Genomic DNA, 26,176 nt, shown 5'->3' with positions numbered 1-26,176 from the left:
TTGAACTACTAAAAATGTCTTGTCATTATGAATTACGGTACATACTTACCATACTATTTCACAGCCTGAAAAAGAATGTGTTGAACTTAATTTACTGGTAGGACAAAGCCTCAAGACAATTTACTGACCACACTCAATTCTGGTTTCTTGGAAGAAACCTCTGGATGATACTAAAACTGAGAAGTAAGGATTCAGAAGTGAAGTTACTAAAAACTAGGTAGGAATTCAATCACTATGACCTACTGCCCATTAGGACATAGACAGGAGGCTCCGTGGGAAGAATGGAATGGGAAACAGTGGGTGGAGACGAGACTATCCTATAAGCTGGACTGCTCCTAGGTAATTGGGCCTCAGGTTGCCTTTGGCTGTACATGGGCAAGGGCTTTGAGGGGACTGCTCCATGTCAGGTTCTTCCGTGAACAGGATGATCTGCTACATGGGGGATAACCAGAAAATTATCTTCCTGGTCTGATAAATTTGGTGCTAATTTAGGGCCTTGTTTCAACAACATATTTATTTACTTATATATTTTGAGAGAGAGGGAGGAGAGGGCCAGCAGGGGAGGAGAGAGAGAGAGAGAGAGAGAGAGAGAGAGAGAGAGAGAGAGAGAGAATCCCAAGCAGGTTCCACGCTGTCAGCACAGAGCCCAATGCTGCGCTCAAACTCACAAACTGTGAGATCATGACCTGAGCCAAAGTCAAGAGTCAGACACTTAACCGACTAAGCCACCCAGGTGCCCCTCAACACCTTTTGAACACTTGCTAGCATACCAGCCTCTTTTCTAGGCAAAAAAAGATAGTATTGTTGAAGATGAAAAAGACTCAAGATAATTTCAGATAGCGTAAGGACTATGAATAAAAAAGCAAAATATAACTTGGATGTAAATTTAAAAATAAAAAAAGAAAAAGAAGAAAGAAAAAAGAAAAGCAAAATAAGTGACAACAGAAGGGATACAGGACTTGAGACCTGAATCACAAGAAAGGGTTAGCCTTGCAAATATTTAGGTTAAGAGCGGACCAAGCAGCAGATATAGCAAGCCAAGCGAAAAGGCCTTGAGATAGAAACAAAACCACCATGGCCACAGCAGTGTAAGCAAAGGAAAAATGAAAAGGTCACAAGAAGGCAGAAGTCTGATCATAATAAAAAATTGGTAAAGTGGGAGGCCACTATGGATTTAAATAAGGCAGTCCCTGGTCTCTTCAAATCCTTTCCTGCCATGTTGAGGATGGATGGGATGAGGGCAGGGTGGGGGAGGCAGGGGCAGAGAGGCTCCACAATAGTCAAGCGAGAAATAGAGCCTGGCCTAGGAGAGTAACAGTGGAGAGAAGAGGCAAGGTACAGATTCAGAAGAGCCCACAGGACTTGCGTAGAGATTAGAAATGGGGATGGGAGAATGGGCTCCAGGACTTCTTTAGTTTAGGCAAATGTTAGGTAGTGCCGGTAGAGCTGGTAATGGAAATAAGTAGCTGAGTGCTGAGAGCAACAGGTTTGGTTGAAACAGTAAGATTTGTTTTAGTTAGGTAGGTCTGTAATACTTATAAAGGTGAAGGTGCAACACTCAGGTGCTCAGGGAGGCAGGCTGGATATACAAATTTAGAAGATATCAGAAAATACTGAATGCCATATGGATGATACTTTTTGTCCCCCTTTGGAGAGGCAGAGCTAGGAATTACAGCTCAGACCAAAGGTGAGAAAAGGAAGATTTGGCAACTATATGAGCAGTTGGAAAAGTAGAAGGAAAACCAGGAGTGTGGTTTCATAGACAGTGGGGAAAAAAAGTGTTTCAAAAACAATGAAGCAGACAACTATTGAATCTGCTGAAGGTTTAGTAAAATGAGGACGGAAAAGTGCCTAGGTTAGAACCATGACAAACACTGAAGACTTTGACAAGTGCAACTTAAATAAGATATATTCTCGAACTTTTTGCTTAATTCTACTAGAAGATTCTACCATTACAAAGTGTGGTAGGCAGACTAATGGACTCCAAAAGATGGCCATGCACCCCCACCCCCCGCTCCAGTCCAAAAGATGTCCATGTCCAAATTCCTGGAACCTGTAAATATGACCTTACATGGCAAAAAAAAAGAGTTTGTAGAGGTCATTAAGGATATTGAACTGGGGAAATTATCCACAAAGGTCCAATGTAGTCACACATGTCCTTTTAAGTGAAGGACAGTGACAGGAGAGTCTGAGATTTGAAGATTACACTACTGGCATTGAAGACAGATGAAAGGATGATGACCCAAGGTCAGCGGCTTCTAGAAGCAGGAAAATGCAAGGAAACAGATGGCCCCCTGGAGTCTTCAGAAGGAATGCAACCCTGCCAACATGTGGATTTTTAGATCAGTGAGACTCATTCTGGATTTTTGACCTCCTTAACTTCAAGACAAATTTGTATTGTTTTAAGCCACAAATCTGTGGTAATTTATTACAGCATTACAGCAGCAACAGAAAATCAATACACAAAGGATACCAAACTGGTTGTTTCCACAGACTGGTCTGTATAGTCAGTATATATGACTACAAAGAAAAACAAGGTCAGCCTTAAGAATTAAAAAGTAAAGTCTCTGAAAACATGCCTTTTCTTATTAAAAACAAAAGCAGTGGGTGCCTGGCTGGCTCAGTTGGTGGAACATGACACTCTTGATCTCAGGGTTGTAGGTTTGAGCCTCACATTAGGTATAGAGATGACTTAAAATTTTTAAAAACTCTGGGGCACCTGGGTGGCTCAGTCAGTTGAGCATCTGACTTCAGCTCAGGTCATGATCTCATGGTCCATGAGTTCAGCCCTCATCGGATTCTGTGCTGACAGCTCAGAGCCTGGAGCCTGCTTCTGATTCTGTGTCTCCCTCTCTCTCTGCCCCTCCCTGGCTCACACTTTGTCTCTCTCAAAAATAAACATTAAAAACATTTTTTAAAATAAATTTAAAAACCTCTTTAAAAATACAGAAAAACAAAATAAAAACAAAAGTAGCTATCAAAAGCAACATTAATCTGGCAAAAGCTGACAACTAAAATGACTTACCTGAGTAACCAGTACGTAAAAACATGCTAAAAGCTTAAGAACTTGACACTTTATTCAACACGGTCAACCAGAAACCTGACCAACATGAATAGCCTAGTTACAAAAGAATTATAAGGCATGGTATGACAGAACTTCACACCTGAAATCCTTCAACTTACAAACTTAGCTCGAAACAACTTTTATAGATTCCAAGCTATATGCCACCAATGATGTGGAAGCATGTATCTGTGTTACTGTCTTTAGATTTTTCTAACCCATAAGAAGAAATCCCCTTGACTCATCAATTTCATGATTCCAATCTGACACCTATAAATCTCAACTTATTTAAGGTAAGTCGGACTCTGACTAGAGTCTAAGCAACCCACGGTACATTGATAATATTGCTGCAGCTGAGTGGAGAAGCAGGCACGGAACAAGCGGTCACAAAACCACCCTCCTGAGACCGTGGAGATTATCAGCGGCTCTCCCCGTGCCATGCCTCTCTTGGCCTTCAGAGGCTGTCGTGGCCTACAGGGCTTTCCTCTGAATACCACAAATCCCCCCACACGTATTCTCTGGTTGGTTATTTAAGGAAAGTTATCAAGCGTCATTCACAAGATGAATACGGAGAGAAAAAGCAATTGGCAGCGATGTTATTCATTGGTCTAAAGTATTTTCCAAATTACTGGTTTAACAGACTCCTCATATTTAAAAAAATAAGTACAAGTCTAAATCCAGTTGACCCATTTTATTATAAGGTTGGTAAAAAGGCTTTTTGAATGCCATCTGAACTTAAAGTAAAATAAACATTGCAGGTGTACAATTATCCCACGTTTATAAAATATTTGCTATCTGTATATACACATATAGGTACACAAATGCGCATTAACGCTCAGTAAATTTTAACAGATTTTGGGGGGATGGTGAGATTTTAAGTGATTTTCCTGCTTTCTGCCAATTTTGATTTACGATTTTTTTCTTATAACTAGCATATATCACTTAAATAAGTCATTATTCTGAATTTCTTTTAAAAAGCAAGTCAAGCATTTCCATCCAAAGGAGGAAGAAGGAAGGTAAATGCAAACCCAGCAAAAACCGTGGAAATTTTAAAAATTTAGTACAAATAATTGAATTTCAAATTCAGGAAACAACATGTTTACTACAAATTCTTTAACCACATTGTCTTTTTGATATAGTTATGATGTAGAAAAGCTTTCTGGCAACTTCCATTTATAAACTCAAATCTCCCAAGAAACAAACATTGTTTTGTTTAGAGGCATTTTATTTAGACAACTAAAACAATTAGATGTTCAGAAGCAGTGTACAATGAAAGAGAAATCAAACCAGTTACTTTATCATGAATTCCCTCGTCTTTACAACTAAAGCAAAAGGAAAAAAAAAAGGCTTTCTGCTTTTAAGGGAAACGTCAGAAAAATAGGCCAATATATTTTTCTTCTCCATAATAACATAAACGGCTACAAGAAATCTAATTATAATAAGAGAAATTGGATGTTGGCTTGCACATACTCATTAAAAAGACAACAGGCCATCATACCACAAGAGCCTACTTCCACCTGCCTTCATGTGATACTCTTGCGTTTTCATGTACAGGTAACAAACACCAAGTTAGTTCCAGTACTGGAGCTAAGTCATATTCCCCATAATTTACTGCTCATGTTTGCCTTAAGCAGAGAGTAACTCCGGGAGGCTGATGCTTTTCTCTGCTTGCTTGTTTTAGTCCATAAGTTGTACATTATCTGCAGCATATGCCCAATGCTCAGGCCTTAACTTCAGGAGTTGAACTATAGATGGAATCTGAGTTCTCTGAAGCAATTTCTTCTGCAATGAAAAAAATAACAATGAAAAACACCCCACATTAGTCAACTTAATAAAGAACCAACATAAAGACCAACAAACCATTAATAACTAGACTCATGTCACTGAAAATGCAATGAAGAAAGAGTTCATGTATTTCACCCATTACACTCTTACACTGTAACTTAACTTCCCAGGGGACCCTCTGCTGGGCTACACTTTCAGTGACTCCAACTATTGAGTAAACACTGAATTAAAGTCTTATCTTTGGAAGACCTGGCCGCCTCCTTTATTTATTCAAAATCAAACAATACTTTATGATCAGTATACCTTCCAATCTGTAATTCTACATTTGGGAAGCAGCACTTGGGAAGTAGCATGTCCTGAATAAATGTTACAAAACAATTACAACTGCGACAGCTTGTATTTTTATTTTAGCAACTGCCTCGTAAGTTAGACTCCACTAGAAGAGTAACCACCTCGAATCCACACTACATCTTCATGCCTACCACTATGCTACAGATACTTAAATATTTGTTTTATGAACATGTGTATAAAATTACATACATATAATAAACTTTCCATTACTTAAGTATGTCCATATTTAATAAGTGTCCTTTGTCAATCAATAAAACTCATCTAACCCTTTAATTTACATCCCCCAGGACTCAACGAAAGTTCATTCATCAGTATTTACCTAGCTCCTCTTCTGTTGTCTCTGGAAAACTGATCTTTGGCTTTGCCAGCTCACCGCTATCTTCTTCTATGGAAAGAAAAGCACTTCATGATTATGTGAATAACTTCCAATAACTTCCAATATTTAAAGAAGAGTACACATTATTCTAAGCAACAAGCTACAACATAGGAACCTCTTTCTTAATAATTAAAATTCCAAAATATTATGTGTCTCCTCACAGTTCACTATTAAGTTCATACTACAACTATTTTGGGATCAATAACTAAGTATTTTTATTAAAAACATGTCTACCTTATTAATAAGGATCTGTGAGTAATACCATTCAGAGATTAAATACATTTACTTATAAATTCTTTATACTGCCCTCTAGCAAAATTTGAATTAGGTCCATTCCATTCACCAAATGATCAAGTGTAAAAACAAACAAAAGAACAAAAAACACAACAAAAAAATTTAACCAAACAAAATAACACAGTAGCCAATTTATAATCATGGGCTTCTCTGCTTCAACCATATTATAGAACTTAAAATCTATAGGCGACAGAAACATAGAAACAAAACTAGTGATGAAAAATGACACAAAATTATGAAGTTTAACTTGATAACTTTGTGGGCTTTTTAAAGTAAATTCTACCAACACAGGGCTTCAACTTCCAATCCCTAGATTAAGATTCACATGCTCCACCAAGTGAGCCAGCCGGGGGCCCCATAAACTTGATAACTTTGAATACAAATTCTTACCAGGAAGCACACATTTCCAAAGGCCGTATGTTTTTCCTACCACAGTCTGCCATAGTCTCAATGTTCCATCTTCAGAACCACTGGCATAAAGTTCTCCATCAGGACTAAATCTCACACAGTGAATAGGACCAAAGTGTCCTTTGTAGGATTCTGAAAAAGAGGAGAAGGGCTATTAGATAATTTAAGACTTAAATAGTGGCTAAGTATTGATACACTAAAGAAAATACTGTCTTTTATTATTGGGAAGATGCAAAATTCTCAAGTCCAAATTCAAAGAGCTAAACCTCACTAAAAAAAATGAAGTGATTCTGGGTCGCCTGGTTGACTCAGTTGGTTAAACGTCCAACGTCAGCTCAAGTCATGATCTCATGGTTCATAAGTCTGAGCTCTGTACTGACAGCTCGGAGCCTGGGGCCTGTTTCAGATTCTGTGTCTCCCCCTCTCTCTGCCCATTCCCTGGTCATGCTCTGTCTCTGTCTCTCTCTCTCAAAAATAAATAAACATAATAAAAAAAAAAATGAAGGGCACCTGGGTGGCTCAGTCAGTTAAGCATCTGACTTCAGCTCAGGTCATGATCTCACGGTCTGTGAGTTCGAGCCCTGCGTCAGGCTCTGTGCTGACAGCTCAGAACCTGGAGCCTGCTTCAGATTCTGTGTCTCCCTCTCTCTCTGACCCTTCCCCACTCCCACTCTCTCTCTCCCTCTAAAATAAATTAAAAAAAACATTTTTCAAAAATCAAAGTGATTCTTCTCACAAAGTGGTACATAATGTCTATCATTTCTCAGTAAAATTACCTGCTTCGAATTTTAGCGCACATTACGGTTTCATATTATCCCTCAAAAAAAAAAAAAAAAAATGAGGCTTCATGTGCCAATAAGGATGAAGGAAGGGAGTAAATTCTACAGAAAACAGGTCTAAAGTCTCAGTTCAATCCCAATTTCCACATCCTAAACTCACTATTTACCAGGAAACCAATTCCTATTATGACTACGGAGAGCCACCAGATGGAGCTCTTTTATACACGTTGCCTCTTAATTTCCTACCAGACTATCGGGATTCTACTATTTATTCTGTCACACAGAACATTAAGACACAAGCTCAATGCTGATCCTTAAATATTTTAATCTGTGGAATTTAATGAGAAAGTGTACAGATCAGTAGTGGTGCTGTTATGTTTAAATCATATCCTTATTTATGAACTTTTCTCATCTACTTTCTAAATGCTAATCATCTTATTAGTTTTCAAAGTCTTTATCAGACCAATGCTCCTGTTCTGTCTCCATCCATTCAACTCAAGAACCCTCATCTTCCCCCATCTCTGTCCAACCAGAGAATATCATGAGAGTATTATCACAAGAGAAAAGTTTTCATGAGAGTAGAAAGAATATGAGAGGTTTGTAATGAGAATAGCTGGGTCAAAGGTCCAGAGTTCACTAACTGTGACCTCAGATCTCAGGCAAATAATTTACTTCTTTTTCAAAAAGAATACATGGCCAAAACATTCTGAAACCTTGGAAACTGACATTAAATAAAGATAATGAAAAAAAGAATCTTAGTTGGGGCATCTGGCTGGCTCAGTTGGTAGAGCACATGACTCACGATCTTGGGGTCATAAATTCAAGCCCCACTTTGAGTGTAGAGATTACTTTAAGAATAAAAGAATCTCTTATTTAAAAGTCATTTATACTCAAATAATAAAGAGTGAACCATAAGCAATTATATGGTCCCTTCACCAAACTTCCATTTATCCAACCCAAATCCATTAGCTTTCCCAAAGAAACAAAACATAAAGTTGTCTTTTGCTCTCGTGTATAATTCTAATAAGCTTAATATCATTGGGTGGTAAAGCAGGAGAGTTAGAAGAAATAAAGTAGCAGCTTATGGAAAAAGGGATTATAAAAACTAAACATACTAGTTCAAAAAGCAAAAACTATTTTGGGAAGGCTAAAAGTAGATACTGAGAGCAATGATTATGAAATACCTACATAAATGTAAACCTAGATCACTTCTCAGCCTTTTGGCTAAGACCAAGTGTAGTACCTGTTCTTATCAGTTTAATAAATGTAAACCTAGATAAATGATTATTAAACCTAGATAAATGTAAAGTTAGGATGTATGTCAACTTCAAATTAACTTTACATGTCCCTCCCCCTCCTTTACTAAGGACTATTATTATGAAAATGGAAGCAAAAGTCAGACTCCAAAAAAACCCCAAAATCTCCTCCAATTCAGATCCCAAAGGTATCCCTATAATAGGTCACAGCTGTTCCCCCCCCCAGCCCCCCACTATTCTCTACAAAGCTTAGAGATTCTTAAGCTGGCAAAACAGAGGAGCCAGGTAGACGGGCTACATACTAGCACTATACTTCACAAAGAACAAATACCCTTACAGCTGCTTAACGGAATTTTGATATAAGACTGCCTTGTTGTATCCTCAGATAAATATACTGCACTACTGTATAGAATATCAGAATACAATGAACTTAGGTTAAAAGGAAAAGGTAAAATTGAGAGTTCAGTATACTTTGTTTGTAGTTCTACAAATACTTCTACCAAAAATGGAAAAAAGTCCTTTATTTTTTCGCTTGGAAATAGCAAGCTTTAGTTAGCCATAAAATTTGCTGAGGTGTTAATTACTAAAACCTAGCATTTGACAAATGTAAACACATCATTTTAAGGGAAGAAAAAAAGGACAACTCACCTAATTCTTCTCCACTATTATAATCATACTTATAAAGTTTAAAGTCTTCACCACCCGCAACAAGAAATTCTTTCTCAGGATGAAGAGATGCAGAATTGATGGTTGCAGGAGCTTCAAAGGATTTAATTGGGTCCAAACTGGAAAATAATTTAAATAATATTTATAAACGTTGAATACTGCATAATAATACCAAAAAATAATTCAGTTTCTTTTAAACTGTTCCTAATTTCTGAAACACAAGGAATAATTACATCTTCATTTAGTCAAACATAAATAGAGATGTTAAAAAAAAAAAAACAACAAACCTGTAAATAATATTAGCAAAAAAAGTTCAGAAAGATACTATGCCCAAGCGGAGCTCATACCAGAAATACAAGGCACTTTGGGCAGCGAATGCCTTCTTGGAAATGACTGTTAGCATGGCTAATCTATTTGGATTTTTACACTGAACAAAATGTAATTCTGTATTGTTTGATTTTTCCATGATAACCATGCATTATCTTTGTAAACAGAAAAAGGTTTTACAGTAAGTAATTAACATAATGGATTATTTGTACATTATTCTCAATTGCTGAAAATGTATGAGCTTCTGCAACAACAAAAAACCTTCAGTGCCATAAAAATATAAAACTGCTAAAGATGGCTCAGGTTTTAATATCAAGCTTTAAAAGAATAACCAAATTTAAAACTACAGCTATAAAATAAAAATCAATGCACAACAACAGCTTCACCTGAGTATCAATGAGTTTGGACATCGGCTCTTTTCCAGTCTAATTCTAAAAGTCCTGAAAGGCTCCAACATAAAACATCAAGAGCATTCCTGCTCCGAAATGCCACCACCCTATTCCCATCATCACACACTACATACAGAAATTCAAGTTAGTCATGACTGGTGCAGGATCACTGAAGAGCAACCTTCTGCCTTGAATGGTAGAACGTTCAGTAGGCCAGCAAACCTCTGTCACTGAAACAGGATCCGAGGTGCTGATCTAAGCAGGGCTATGTGCTGCCTAAATCCACAAGGGACCAATGAACACAGTCATACAAATTAATGGCTCCGGGCAATTGCATTCTATTACTACCACTTCACTGTGGGTGCATGAACTCCTTTACATTCTTAACTGCTTTTCTCCGTTTTTACTACCTCCTCTTTCCTTTTGCCCTTCAGTAAAGCTCAACTGTGCAAGCAGCCCTTCTGACAAAAGGTAAAAGACTGCTGGTTGGAGCATAATGTGGTACAATCTTTACAGAAATCATGTATGCAAAGAACCTTATTTATTTACTTACTTATCAAAGTTTTTATTTATTTATTTTGGGAAAGAGAACAAGCAGGTAGGAGCAAAGACAGAGAAAGAGAAAGAGAATCCCAAGACAGAGCCCAAATATGGGGCTTGAACTCAAACCAAGAGATTAGGACCTGAGCTGAAACTGAGTTGGACACTTAACTGACTGAGCCACCCAGCCGCCCCTACAAAGAACTTTCCTACCCTTTGAACTGCTAATTCATATAAGGAAATACTCAGGTTTCTCTTACAAGGAAATATCAGAGATGTACCATAAATCACTGCAGCGTTAAAACAGGGAAACTGACACATGATTAACACCTATTATGTAATACACCTACCAAAAATATTTTCAAACAATTTTTAATAGCTAAGAATAATTTAAAATAAAAAATCTGAATTACACTCATAGGACCCTAGTAACTAAAGAAAAATGCCCACATGAACACACACATATAATGTTATAAAAGACTAAAACAGAAAATAAAACTACCATTAACATTCTGGCATCTATAGTTGAAGAACTGTGGGTAAATTTTTTTTTCTATTTCCCAAATTTACAAGAGAGGTATTAACCATATTTATGGTCACAAAAAAAAAAAAAAAAAGAGGTCTGTTTTTGGAAAACATCACTAGGGGGGCGCCTGGGTGGCGCAGTCGGTTGAGCGTCCGACTTCAGCCAGGTCACGATCTCGCAGTCCGTGAGTTCGAGCCCCGCGTCGGGCTCTGGGCTGATGGCTCAGAGCCTGGAGCCTGTTTCCGATTCTGTGTCTCCCTCTCTCTCTGCCCCTCCCCCATTCATGCTCTGTCTCTCTCTGTCCCAAAAATAAATAAACGTTGAAAACATCACTAGGTCTACACAAACTTCAGAGAAAAAAAAAAACAAACAGTTTCTCTAAAATTTTAAAGGGAAAATAAGAGAATCAAGATCACAGTGGTTTTATACAGTAATGAATGTTAATTATAGTACCAGTCTAGCAATCCTTTTAAGAAAATTATCATTTAAAAGTTGTTAAATGTTACCGATGTCCTAAATATCTGGAAATTAATATGATTAATTCATCAATATTCCAAATTCTTAAAAAACATATTGTTAATGGTATGGAAATATTTCCTCCTATATTATGTAGTATAGGCTAAGATTTGTTTTGTAAAGAGTTAAATACCTTTCACATTTGCCTTCTAATTTTTAAGTTACCAAAAAAAAAAAAAAAAAGACAGAAAAGAAAAGAAAGAAAAATTAAGGTATTTCTTGGACATACCTTACTGCACTATGAAAAGCAATAGATCGTCCATAAGTTATTACCAAGATCTCTCCCTCAGGAATATATTCCATACTGCTAACAGACATATTAAAATTTAGAGACTTCACTTCTGTCATAGTAGCATGATCCCAAAGGCTGCAAAAAAGGAAGAGGAAAACAGTGGTATTTACTCATTTAAGAAAAGTGCGTAATTCCCAATTATACCTACAGATTAATCAATGAGAGAATAATCACAATTGTGGTAGAACAACCTTCATTCCAATTCACAAATTATAGATGATACAGAGAATGTTTGGGTTCCTATACAATGATAAATTACTTGGTATCTGGTTGGTGAGGTCAACTTTAACACTTACACATACCTCCAAGCCATTTAGCAAAATTACACTGTTAAGACATATAAATCTTAATTTTGCCATTCTAGTGTCACTCTAAATAATGGTTCTTATACTCTGTATTTGTGAATATGATGACAGCTATTATATATTACTATGGGAGAAAACAATCAGCACAAAGAATTGTGTATAGAATTTCAGGACTTTCATGGACTCCCTACACCCAGCCTGTCCACTGACTCAGGTTAAGAGTAGGTGCTTATAAAGATATCAGTAGTTTTAATTAAGTGTCTTGTGGATTGTGCTCTAGGTTTATAATAGTAAACAGACAGCTCCAGAAAAATGTCATCTATGCACAGCTTAAGTTTTAAATTATTAAAGAAAAATTACTTACCGGACAGTTTTATCATCAGCTGAAAGAATCTGTTTATCCTCACTGCACCATAAAGCTTTTTTAATACCAGAAGTGTGACCACTGATTTCCTTAGGTTCTTAAGATAAAACAATTTAAAATTGTTAATATTTCATTTTCTTAACTGAGCAACATTGAAACAATATGTAAAAAGAAAAAATAAATTTTAAGTAAGACTGCCAACTTTTCAAAGCCCAACACAATGCGAAGTTACTGTTTATAAAAGAATACATTTAGTTTTTCTGCACTGGATGGAAAACTTATTCGCATAACAAAGAACCCAAGAACTATGCTGTTATTTATCCTCACTTGGGACTGAATATATCACTCCCTCCAGGCTACTTTCTGCTTTCAAAAACATTACCATTACTGTACCACAATGAAATAAAAGAAGCTAATCCAACATCATCACTAACACTGGGACCTTCATCCAAGTCACTGTTGGTAGTAACTAACAGGAAAAAAGAGGGAAATAGAGGCTGACAGAAGAAAAGGAGAATAAAAAGCAATGTGGCATTTCCCAAGAATATTTTTTTTAACTTTATTTATTTTGAGAGAGAGGGAGAGAGAGAATCCCAAGCAGGCTCCACACTGTCAGTGCAGAGCCTGATGCAAGAGTTTGAACTCAGGAACCATGAGATCATGACCTGAGCCACCCATGTGCCCCTCCCAAGAATATTTCTACGCTGAGAGCAAAGCACCCAAAAAATAGGAACCTGTCTCCATTGGGAGACTTTCCCTTCAAAAGATTAAAAAACAACAACAAAACAAAAACAAAAACAAAAACAAAACTACTCAGTGTTATCTTTGGACAAAAACATGCTGGAGGCAAAGCTAGTCAACACTACTTTGATTTGGGGCAAGTTACTTAATCTGTCGAAGTAAAGGTTACTTAACCCTTTCATTTCTTCATCTGTATGATGAGATAACGACAGTTACTGTACCTCATAATTTGAGTATAAGGACCAAATGAGAATATTCATCTGAAGCTTCTAACCCGGTGTCTGACATACAGTAAAACTTCAGTTAATTGCTGTTATTTCTATTGCCAGTACAGTGCAAGAACCACTTTCAAAAATCAGCTTTGAGAAAGGTAAAAGATGAAAAATATCCACCAAAGGCCTGAACTACCTCGCAGAGTCAGATAGACATGCTGATTATAAGAGGTCCAAGTACTTTGCTATGTTTTGGCTTCAAGTTATCAAAGAGAATGAAGAGAAATACTTCCAGATGCTAATGAAGAATCACCTATAAATGTAGTCTGTTTGGTCACCTTAAAAATGCTTTTAGGAAAGAGAGTATCTTGAGAATAATTACTTAATATCCAATGTAGCTTTGACTTTCACACAAACTTCGGAAGTTCACAGATTTATGAATAAATAATAAATACCCATGATACAAAATTTAAGATACCAACTTATATAAAACAAAATCTTGTTCATCATAATTTCATAGCTTTTGAAATATATATAATGTGGCTAGAAAAGCATTAAACTACTACAAAATAGACTACTACAAAATGAATATCTGTACCAGAAAAGAAAAGGTATCTTTTACAACTTCTATGCAATAGAGAATTCATTAGGGAAATGATAAATTTTACCACCAAAAACTTTACAATGTGTATACCATAAACCTATTTATTTGAGAGACAGAGAGAGAGGAAAAGAGAGAGAGCATGCATGCATGAGCAGGGGACAGGGGTAGAGGGAGAGAGAGAATCTCAAATAGGCTCCACACTCAGCATGGAGCCTTGATGCAGGGCTTGATTCCACAACCCTGGGATCATGACCTGAGCCAAAATCTCAACTAACTGAGCCACCCAGACACACCTATACCATAAACCTTAACTAATAAAATTTAAGGGGCACCTGGGTGCCTTAGTCTGTTAAGTTTCCTACTTTGATTCAGATCATGATTTCATGGTTTGCTGAGTTCCAGCCCCACAATGGGCTCTACTACACTGACAGTGCAGAACCTACCTGGAATTCTCTCTCTCTCTCAAAGTAAATTAACTTTTTTAAAAAATGTAAAAGCAAGCAACAAATTAGAATACAATAAAGAACCTTAAAACCAATAAAAAAAGATGAACACCACAACAGATAAATTGGCAAAAAGTATGAACAGGCTATTCACCAACAAATACATTAAAATGGCACTCAATAGTTATTTAATCTCATGAATAATTTTTTTCAAGTTTACATTAATCCCACAGAAACATTTTTCTTCTATTGAATTGAGAAAGATACAGTTAGTTATCAGCATTTGCTAGAACAGGTTAACTATAGATATATTTTTTACACTTCTGTAGAACACACTTTAGTAATTCCTACCAACAGTTTCCAAGTATACCTCCTTTTTGTCCCAACAATTCTATTTCTATGTAGTTATTCTACAGAAATAATTGCGGAAATATTTGCAATTAAAAGGATGTTAAGCATAACACTACTTATAAAAAGATTTTTTTAATGTTTTTATCTCATTTTTGAGAGCGAGAGAGAAACAGAGCACGAGCAGGGAAGGGGCAGAGAGAGAGGGAGACAGAGAATCTGAAGCAGGCTCCAGGCTCCAAGCTTTCGGCACAGAGCCTGACGCAGGGCTCAAACTCACAGACGGTGAGATCATGACCTGAGCCAAAGTTGGATGCCCAGCCAACTGAACGGCCCAGGCACCCCGAGCATAACACTACTTATGATATTTAAAATCTGTAAGTAGCCCAAACAGGTCACATAGTAAGAGATTTTTTAATCCACTTATCCATAGGATGAAAATGATACAGTCATTAAAAACAGTGGATAGAATATTTCAAAACATGAAAAAATTGTGAATTGCAATTTTTAAAATTTTTTTAAATTCAAAAAAAATTTAAAAATCCTATTAACTAATACATTCACATGGTTCAAAAATCTGAATATATGTACACACTAAGAACTCGCACCCTTCTTACCTTCTACAGATAACCACTCATTCTTACCAAAAAGTAGTAACAATGCTATGCATCTTTTTAAACTTAATACGATAAAAATTTAGCAAAATAAGATTTTAGGTTGTAAGAAAAAGATACAAGTACAATGTAGCAAATAAATGGACATTATAAAAAAGAGATTTGCATAGAAAAAAAAACCTGGAAGAATATGAACCAGAAACTAAAGATATTAACAATGATTAATACTGGATTATGAATTATGTTTTCATTTTTTTCTTTGTGACTATCTTTAACTTCCAAATTTGAGCACTGAACGTGATTCTTTTTAATCAAGAAGACTTATTTAAATTAAAACAAAATATAACACAGGTATAAATTATGCTTACCTGCTTCAGGTTTGTTCAAATCATATATGCGTAACAGTTTATCCTGTCCCCCGGTTAATAAGTAATTACTATCCTGAAAACACACACAAGTAAAATGTTAACAGATTAGCCATTTTAACAGCTATATCTTTCTGAAACTTCTTCAACACCAACTAAAATCTAAATAAAGTTCACCGACATCAGGGGCGCCTGGGTGGCTCAGCTGGTTGAACATTTGACTTCAGCTCAGGTCACAATCTCAGGGTTCATAAAATTGAGCCCCACATCAGGCTCCGTGCTGACAGCTCAGAGCCTGGAGCGTGCTTTGGATCCTGTGTCTCCCTCTCCTCTGCCCCTCCCCTGCTCACGCTCTCTCTCAAAAATAAATTACCTTGTGGCACAAAAACAGACACATAGACCAATGGAATAGAATAGAAACCCCAGAACTAGACCCACAAACGTATGGCCAACTCATCTTTGACAAAGCAGGAAAGAACATCCAATGGAAAAAAGACAGCCTCTTTAACAAATGGTGCTGGGAGAACTGGACAGCAACATGCAGAAGGTTGAAACTAGACCACTTTCTCACACCATTCACAAAAATAAACTCAAAATGGATAAAGGACCTCAATGTGAGACAGGAAACCATCAAAACCTTAGAGGAGAAAGCAGGAAAAGACCTCTCTGACCTTAGCCGTAGCAATCTCTTACTCGACACATCCCCAAAGGCAAGGGAATTAAAAGCAAAAGTGAATTACTGGGACCTTATGAAGATAAAAAGCTTCTGCACAGCAAAGGAAACAACCAACAAAACTAAAAGGCAACCAACGGAATGGGAAAAGATATCTGCAAATGACATATCGGACAAAGGGCTAGTATCCAAAATCTATAAAGAGCTCACCAAACTCCACACCCGAAAAACAAATAACCCAGTGAAGAAATGGGCAGAAAACATGAATAGACACTTCTCTAAAGAAGACATCCGGATGGCCAACAGGCACATGAAAAGATGCTCAGCGTCGCTCCTTATCAGGGAAATACAAATCAAAACCACACTCAGGTATCACCTCACGCCAGTCAGAGTGGCCAAAATGAACAAATCAGGAGACTATAGATGCTGGAGAGGATGTGGAGAAACGGGAACCCTCTTGCACTGTTGGTGGGAATGCAAATTGGTGCAGCCGCTCTGGAAAGCAGTGTGGAGGTTCCTCAGAAAATTACAAATAGACCTACCCTATGACCCAGCAATAGCACTGCTAGGAATTTATCCAAGGGATACAGGAGTACTGATGCATAGGGCCACTTGTACCCCAATGTTCATAGCAGCACTCTCAACAATAGCCAAATTATGGAAAGAGCCTAAATGTCCATCAACTGATGAATGGATAAAGAAATTGTGTTTTATATACACAATGGAATATTACGTGGCAATGAGAAAAAATGAAATATGGCCTTTTGTAGCAACGTGGATGGAACTGGAGAGTATGATGCTAAGTGAAATAAGCCATACAGAGAAAGACAGATACCATATGGTTTCACTCTTATGTGGACCCTGAGAAACTTAACAGGAACCCATGGGGGAGGGGAAGGAAAAAAAAAAAAAAAACAGGTTAGAGTGGGAGAGAGCCAAAGCATAAGAGACTCTTAAAAACTGAGAACAAACTGAGGGTTGATGGGGGGTGGGAGGGAGGAGAGGGTGGGTGATGGGTATTGAGGAGGGCACCTTTTGGGATGAGCACTGGGTGTTGTATGGAAACCAATTTGTCAATAAATTTCATAAAAAAAAAAAAAGAAATATAGGAATAAAATTATCTAGAACTTTGTCTTATAAAAAAAAATAAAAATAAATTACCTTGAAATAAATAAAGTTCGCAGGCATCATAAAGAGACGTAAAACGTACCAATTCTGAGAAGATACTGTAGAACATTTATCCTTTTCGTAATTGCCTAAATTTCGTAAAACCCTTTAAGCTTCTCCAGTTCAAATGTATTATACCACCTACCACATGAATCTTCTCCATCTGCCTTGATCCTGCTCCCTCCCCACTAAGAAACACTTCTTTGGTGATCTCAACTTTATCCTCTCCCTTCTGAAAGTAGTTAGGAAACATTATTGGCACATTTTAGATATTTGTTGCTACCGACGGAGAACTCAGCCAAGAGTTCCAGGGTATCTCAGGATTAACCAAATAAATAAATCTCTATAGCGTAATATGCAATTATATTATCAAATATAAGGCAATATACACCTAATATCGCCCCAAATATACAAACCAATCAAGTATACAACCGTCACTACATCCTATAGTAACAGCAATTTCACTCCCTAAAATAAATTCTATTTTCTGATACCTGCGTAAAATCCACAGTCTTGACAATGTGTTTATGAGCCAGCGTCATCAATTCATCTCCTGAGACAGCATCCCACACTTTGCTAAAAGTAAAAAGAGTGAAATTAGAAGAGAAATATAATGGTAATTTTGATGATTACCAAGTAAGTTAGATACATGAAATGTTATATAAATGTATTACGTATCTCTCATTATCTTTAGTATCCCTCACTGTTAAGAGTTCATTTGATTACATATTTTAAATGATTCTAAAGAAAAATATACCTGTAGAAGCCATGTAGCAAATCTAATTTTAACAATGAAAAAGATCTACAAATTTAAGTAAATGATATCCATGAACCAACCCATCCTTACCTTTAGCCTGCAGCCATAATATCCTTTTAGCAAGACTACAAAACATTTTAACCAATTTTAAGTTTCATCTTTCCAATTTGTTTCTCTAGTCACTAGTCTCACTTACGTGCAAAACAAACAAGTGAAAAACAAAAAATCCTAGAAAAAAATTTGCAGAAGAATGAAAAGGCCACATAAAATTTTATATCAAGACAGTAGAGAAGAAAATATTCTCTCTTCCTCAAAGTTGACTCTTAAATTCTCAAATTCTAGTCCAATTAACTTCCCCCAAAGTATCAGCCTTTGATTATATAATGCTAAAACAGGATTTTTAATCTCTCAACTGCCTGTTTCCCTGACCCACTCCAACCCAAAATATATGTGTGGTTGTGTGTCTATACAAATATATATGTATGTATATACACTATAAGAGGTTCCACGAGGCGCCTGGGTGGCTCAGTTGGTTAAGCGTCCAACTTCAGCTCAGGTCACGATCTCGCAGTCCATGGGTTCAAGCCCCGCATCGGGCTCTGGGCTGATGGCTCAGAGCCTGGAGCCTGCTTCCATTTCTGTGTCTCCCTCTCTCTCTGCCCCTCCCCCGTTCATGCTCTGTCTCTCTCTGTCTCAAAAATAAATAAATGTTAAAAAAAAAAAAATTAAAAAAAAAAGAAGTCCCCCAAATAAAAAAGCTTAGAGGAGAAAAAAACTCATTTTCTATCAGAAGTGATTATTGAAAGATAAACAAGAAAACGTTGCTTACTGGGAAAAGAACTGTTAAGAGTGAACAAACTATGCTCCATAAAGATTTTCATTTTAATGTAACTGACATTTATTTTTAAAAATAAAGGGAACCGTATACAGTGGGGGGCAGAGTGGAGGGTGTGGGGGAAGCATGACCAAAGCAGCAGCATCCAGGGTGCCAACATATCTATAGTCTTTTCCATCCTATTTAGAAACACTACTAAAATTGAAGATGACACCTTCTGACAGTGTGTTCTAATAATCACTTCTACTAACTTTGGCATATTTCCATTATTCACAGTAACAATCCTAAAAAGGGTTTATAGCCCTAAAAATAATCTAGAATAACCTAAATGTTTTCTAATGTATTTTTCAATCACCAGACATGAAACTGATATTAACTAGCTGGCTGAGGGGCTCAAATGAAGGCAGTGAAGGATCATTAAAACAATACCCTTTCATCAGCTAATCATGCAGCATTTACTTTCTGCACAACTCATGAAGTACCCGTCATCTCCCTCAACTACGGATTCACCTCACATCCCCTTTTTCGTGCATATAATAATGTTATCTATTCAATACTTTTCCTACCCTTGGAACAGACTTCCCGTAAGTCTCAAAAGAGGGGTTGCTTAAAGTTTAACAACAAAAAACATTAAGTTATTTTAGGTGGAAAAAACTGCCCAGCTATCTTAACATGACCAAGTCATCAAAAAGGAGATAATTCCACCTTCAATGTATTGGCAACCTTATTCAGAGAAAAATCCATCTTTCTATTGTCTTTTACAAGCGAGAAAACTGACCATACACTGTTTACCTATGGATTTCTGGGCCAACTCCAGATCCATTTAATCACCCTCTGGAACAGAGCACAGTAACCTTCTCCACTTTAGGCACCCTCTCCAAATGATTTTAAGGGGAAAGTGGAGATGCTAAGAAGAGGATCACGGGAAGTAAAGCTTACATTAGCTTCATGAATTAAAAGATATAAAGAGGATGGAGTTTCAGGAAATAGTGTACTTATCACCTGACTCAATTGCCCGAATTATCTCAAGATAGCATTCCAAACTGACCCACAGACCAGCTCTGCTGAATACATTTTCTCCACAAGAACAAAATACACCTCTAGATACACATGACATTAATGAATTTTATGAGAAACATAGGAAGGGTGAGTGCTTCCCAAAAATTATTTATACCAACTATGATTAATCAGGTAAGTGGGGGAAGCTATTCTTTAGCTGGATCAGGTTCCATAACAGCAAGTCCCATGCAAATCATTAAAAGAGATTATACACAAGGCTCCTACTCCTCCAAGACAGACACTGAACAAGGGGTAAGACTTAACTACTATTTATTGAAGCATCTACTAGGCAACAGGCGCTGTGCTAAACTCCAAGGATGTAAATGGAGAAAGATCTCTCTAATCCTCCCAAAGACCATGTGGTCTTACACCCATCTTACAGATACGAAAGCCAAAGTTTTAAAAAGCAACCCATGATCAAACTGGAAATACACAGCACGGCTAGCACATGAACTCAGCCCTCACCAAAGCGAATGCTTATATCTTTCCCACTCTGTCATGGCACCTAAAAGCCTTAACGGGGGGGAGGGGGGGGGGACAAAACCAAAAGCATTTAATATTTAAATCTATTCAACCCTCTTGCACAAAACCAAATAATTTCATGGCTTTAGCCAAAGAAGTTCCAAAATTGTACATATGATTTTGGTCTAGTGGGAATGGTAGCTATCACTGCTACCTTACACATGCAACACTTACATACTCATTCAATTTTAGACAATGTTCTAAATATTAGAAACATTTTAACTCATTTAACATTCACAACTGACATAGGAGACAAGCATTATTACTATTCTCATCTTTATAGATGACGATACTGAGAAAAAAGAGGTTAAATAAATTCCCAAGGTCACAGAACTACTAAATGCCGGAAGCAAGATTCAATTACAGAATCCGGTTCATACTTTTCATGCTGCTTGTAAACACAGACATTGAGACTTGAAATGTTAAGCACAAAAACAACACTGAATACCTATCCGCAGACACGTCCTCAAATGTGTGATTTGGGTTATTAATGCTCTATAAGTGACCTAAATAAAGATAATTGTTCCTCTGGCAGCAAGATAAAATCCTGACTACTCTTTCCAAGACTAAGTATTTAAAGTGCCATATTTTTTCACGCCTTTTTCGCTCTCCATTTCAGAGGTGTTATCGCATGAACAGTAATTTCTATCTAGCTCTTTATCTTCCCAAGGACTGGTATTATAATTTGGTCAAATGCACAAACGAAGGCTCTTCACAGATTTTACAGAGACAGGCATCCTTCCCGACAACTTTTTGCACAAGTCTTTAAAGATCAGAGCAAGCCCATCAAGCAGGAGGTGACAAAACATTTTGCTCACTAATTAACACTGACAGGGCCCAGAACTGAGGTTAACAAAAATGTATCCTTTCAGAATTGCAATTCAAAAGCTTGTTTAATGCTAATGTTTGCAGTGTCTAACATCTTGTTCCACTTAAAACTTCATTGTATTTTTTTAATTTGAGAGAGAGACTGTGCAAGCTTGCGTGAGAGGGGGAGGGGCAGGAGGTGCGAGGGAGGGAGGGTAGGAGAGTGACAGAGAGGGAGAGAAGTAGAGAGAGAGAAGGGGGGGGGAGGGAGGGAGGGAGAGAGGGAGAGAGAGAGAGAGAGAGAGAGAGAGAGAGAGAGAGAGAATTTCAAGTAGGCTCCATGCTCCCACAACCCTAAGATCATGACCTTAGCTGAGAAACCAAGAGCAGACGCCCAACCGACCAAGCCAGCCAGGAGCCTCAAAACTTAATTATGTTTAAAATACCACTTTATTAACTATTCACTTATTACAGCAGACTGGGAGCTAGTTTCAACAATGACATTTTTAATATCCACATCCCAAATGTCTGAAGTCTACTAGAGTTGAAAACCTCAGTTTCTACCTCTGTTATAAAATCAATGACTTTCATTCCCAATGACAATGTTCCTACTAGACTGAGCAAAACACTCTGGAGGAGTTGAAGCGGAAAAAAAAAAAGCTAACCTCTTGGCAATCAGACACAAGTATTACAGAAGCAAAACCAAGATCTGTGATTAACCCATTCTTTACCGTCTACTTTAGAAAACTTCCTCAAGTTATTTATGCAACAAATACTAAGTATTGAACAAGCCAGGGGATATAAAAAATATAAGACATGACCCCTGACTTTAAGAAGCAACAACACATAAATCAATTATGTGCTATGTGCTATAAAAGTGCCAGAAGTTTTAATACTGGGAACAGTGTGAGCCCAAGAAGGAATGAATGGGCACTTTCACCTGATTGCACTCCAGAAGTCTTCTGAGAATCACTTTTACCAAATTAAATAAAAAAAGGTGAATGGGAAGGACATGTTACAAGTATGCACGCTCACATCTACAGTAACATTTGACCTGAAGCTGTTGACATTACAGGATTTATATAAAATCAACAGCGCCTTATTTTATCAGGATTACACACAATCACAACAAGGCACAGCACAAAGCCTTGTAACAGTTACGCATAAAGACGTAATAGAAATCTATTCATTGAAGTACAGACAAAAGTTCAGGCTGACATTTATAACTTTTGTTACTGCTCTCACCATCTCAAATTTAATCCCGGATAAGCACTATTATCTCCCTCACCTTGTCTTAAAAACTAATTTATTTAATTTTACATACAGTAGAATTCATTCTGTGCCATAGAAATCTACACGTTTCAACAAAGGCATAGTCACATATCTACTACTACAATGTATTTATTTTTTATAAATACTCCTAACATAGAATTACGAGAGAGGAAGGAAGGAAGGAAGGAAGGAAGGAAGGAAGGAAGGAAGGAAGGAAGGAAGGAGACTACTTTTACTCTCCAGAGTTGAGTGTAACAAAGTCTACTACCATACAATTGCTCTTGACATTGCCTTCATCAGTTTACACATTTAAGTGTCTGTTAAGTCATAAACACAATCAGAAACTAGAATACCAAGACTATATAAAAAAATGAAAGTGCCCGAAGGGGAAAGTGGGTCTTTACAAGTCACTCAAACATATGCAAAGGCCAAAACCAAAATAGGTAAGATGTATTTTGGCGACAGTAAGTTTAGTGTAACTAGACCACAAGGCATATGGTATGCAGTGCCAGAGAGGTAGATAAACCAAGATGAGGCCAAAGTGTAAGCTGGCAACAACTGAAATTTAACCTTTAGGCCAGTGGTTCTAAGGCTGGACATCAGAACCACTTAGTAGAACTTTAAGGAAAAAAAAACAAAAAACTGATGTTGGGGGATGTGGGGGCCCCATCTCCAGATCAATTAAATCAGAATTTCCCAGACACATACATCTGAATAATTTAAAGTTCCCTTGGGTATATGCAAGGTCACAAACCACCGAAACTGCAGAGGGAAGAAGGAAGATCATTAGAGAAGTGACATGATGAAATCTGTTTTTAGGAATATTATGGAAGATAAAAAGAAAGGAAAGCTACTAGTGGTAGGGGCATAAAAACATCATAGCCAGGAGATATGCTGCTATAGAATCAACAATGATGAGGAGCGCCTGGGTGGCTCAGTCGGTTAAGCAGCCAACTTCAGCTCAGGTCATGATCTCCTGGTCCGTGAGTTTGAGCCCCGCGTCGGGCTCTGTGCTGACAGTTCAGAGCCTGGAGCCTGTTTCAGATTCTGTGTCTCCCTCTCTCTGACCCTCCCCCATTCATGCTCTGTCTCACTCTGTCTCAAAAATAAATAAACATTAAAAAAAAAAATTAAAAAAAAAAACGATGATAATGTGGACGTAAGGAAGAAATCAAGAATGATTTAAATTTCAACCTTAAAAAACTTAGAAAATAAAAAGCAATGGAGTTTGGAAGTTTTAAATATGTGTAAAGCCAGTTAACAAAAACAGAGAATGAGATGGGGCTAAAAATCCAGGCCATCAGCACTAGGAAGCCACAGAAGTGTGCAATATCACTCAGAAAGCACATGTAGTGCAGCATTTGTAAGCACGACCCCCCAAGACTCGTTATCTAAAGTGCTTGTTAACAATGCAGGTTCCTGGGTCCTAATCCAGACATAGACAATAAGTCATTTAAAGTCTCTGAAAATTGGTGAGAACCACTGAAGAGAAAGAAGCAGAAAGGACTAGAGGTTTAGTAAGATCAAACATCATATGCTCTATCTGATAGGCACTGAGTCAGAGTTTTATGAATAACTGAGGTTGAAGTTTTGAGTACTTCCATTAACACAATCCACGGAGATCTCCAATACTGGCTGTTTCGGCTATACTTACGCAGTGAAATCCGCAGCTGCTGTAGCTGCTTTGGTGGCATCCTTATTCAATGTGGCACCCCAAACAGCACCCTTATGACCCAAAAACGTTCCAATCCAGTCTCCTGTATCTCCCTGACGTAGCATAGGCTTCCCGTCTAAAACACATTTAAAAAAGCATGTTATTTCAAAGTTCAGATTACTTAAAATCTAAGACTCGAACATAAAGTGATTGTGTTCAATAACAAAGTGGAACACTGCTTTTATTGTTTAACTATTCTCATTCACTGAGGTCACTATGAAACGTCCAGAACTAAATTAACTGAAGAGCTGAGCCAGACATGCTCACTGAAGCGTCTGTAATTCGGTAGGAAGAATACTGATCTATGTCAAAATAATGCAGATTTCAGTCTTATTTTGGAGAAACGTCTTAACCTAAATCTCAGTTTCCAATTGAAGAACGGGACTAATACCACAAAGGAATGTCCAATGAAATAATAACAGGAATGACAAGTCTCTGTAAAATAACGAAAGGTATTACTTAGCCTGGCCTAGTTTCTTCATGCCCCAAATCCTTGAAAGATTATTTACAGTATTTGATGGCCGGGGCGCCTACGCAAGCGTACAGTCCGGATGCTCCAGAAATAGCAATAAAAGTAAAATGAGAGGCCTAGACGGGGGGAGGGCAATACTTGGCCTCACCAGAGGATCAGAAAAGCCTCTCTTGGCTCCAACTACGAATCCCTATTTTCCCCATCAGACCATGTTGGCCTCAATCTCAAAGGCTGAGATCACCCTTCGGCACTGGGGAATACCTTTGGAGCCAGTCCTAGCCATCAGGGATCTGGATCCAGGGGCCCTGCTCACCTTTGCAAGCGCTGATTAAGAAATAGCCATAGGGCGTGATGCCACTGAAGGCCAAATCAACCACAGGCCGCGTGTGGCCCGAGCAGGTGAGCGGAGTCTGCCTCATTGCCATGGCGGCGGCGAACCGAGCGATCCGGCTGCGGAGCCGAGGGTCGTCTGCTCTTTTCTTTCCTCTGCCGCAGAGCCTCTGGCTCAAGGCCCCCGCCCTGACACTGGGGACTGGGGATGGGCCGAGAAACAGGAAAAAGAGGCCAATCGGGTAGCAGCGAGGTCAGGAAAGGGTTTGGGGATGGGCCAGGGTGTCTGCGACGGGCGACCGACAGCGGCCAGGGAGGGAAAGGGAGGGAGGGAGGAAAGTAGGGGAGGGGGAAAACCGGAGAACCCGCGGCCAAGACCCGCACGGTCCACACCGGTACCGGCAGGAAGTGACGATACCAATGACGTCAAGCGTCCGTCGGAAGTGACGATCTAGCAAGAAGGCAAGTTTGCCCGGTGAAGAGCTAACAGGACAGCAGTGCGCAGGCGCTAGATCAGCACACGTTGACCACATGACCCTGGTCCCGCACCGGCCACGTACGGCGCCTAGGGAAGCTCTAGACTTTGCCTTGGCGTCTCCAGTTCCCAGCTTTGACCAGCCGAAACCGGTCTTGTCCCTGGGCGGAGTTTGCTGAGTGCGAAAGCTGTGACTGCCCTTCTCGGAGCCTGGACCTGGCGGCCCTTGTGGATTATGCGCCAAGCAATCCAACTGGCTGGACCGTGCTTGTTATCTGAACAGAAAAACAGAGTTGTTCCCAGCAGCGCCCCAAACCAGCAAACTTCGTCTAGGAATTTTTTTTTTTTTTTTTTTTTTCAGTTCTTACTAAACAACTACATAGGCAGCTCCTCTGGGATTGTCTACAAGTAAGGCCCTTAAGAAACGTGGTTTCTCCAGGCACTCATAAAAATTCCAGTAGTGTTAGCGATTTAGATATGAGTGTTATGTGGTTTTAAATACAATTAAATTTATATTACTTTCTCTTTTGA

The 26,176-nt window shown here is 38.1% G+C and overlaps 1 protein-coding gene and 1 pseudogene across 2 annotated transcripts; one reads left to right on the top strand and one right to left on the bottom strand.

Annotated features, from left to right (window-relative positions):
• Positions 1 to 3,737: 3,737 nt before the first annotated feature.
• LOC101098801 (serine/threonine kinase receptor associated protein) lies at positions 3,738 to 25,577 on the bottom strand. Of its 2 annotated transcripts, none has more exons than XM_019834580.3 (10): positions 25,154 to 25,577; positions 24,309 to 24,444; positions 17,897 to 17,978; positions 15,566 to 15,638; positions 12,236 to 12,332; positions 11,504 to 11,641; positions 8,959 to 9,095; positions 6,258 to 6,407; positions 5,517 to 5,579; positions 3,738 to 4,843 (listed from the first exon to the last, which is right to left on the bottom strand). In XM_019834580.3, the coding sequence occupies exons 1-10, from the start codon at positions 25,263 to 25,265 to the stop codon at positions 4,782 to 4,784; spliced, it is 1,050 nt and encodes a 349-aa protein (XP_019690139.1). In that variant the 5' UTR covers positions 25,266 to 25,577; the 3' UTR covers positions 3,738 to 4,781. The 2 variants fall into 2 exon arrangements, with proteins under 2 accessions (XP_019690139.1, XP_003988503.2); XM_003988454.6 differs by having other exon boundaries at positions 5,517 to 5,582; positions 25,154 to 25,574.
• On the top strand, positions 8,259 to 8,431 carry LOC111561607 (annotated as a pseudogene).
• Positions 25,578 to 26,176: the final 599 nt, after the last annotated feature.

Source organism: Felis catus, chromosome B4, assembly GCF_018350175.1.
Source record: "Felis catus isolate Fca126 chromosome B4, F.catus_Fca126_mat1.0, whole genome shotgun sequence".
In the NCBI taxonomy this organism is placed as follows: Eukaryota; Metazoa; Chordata; class Mammalia; order Carnivora; family Felidae; genus Felis; species Felis catus.
Note: the sequence above shows the minus strand (reverse complement) of the source record. Positions and strands in the feature narration are given on the sequence as shown.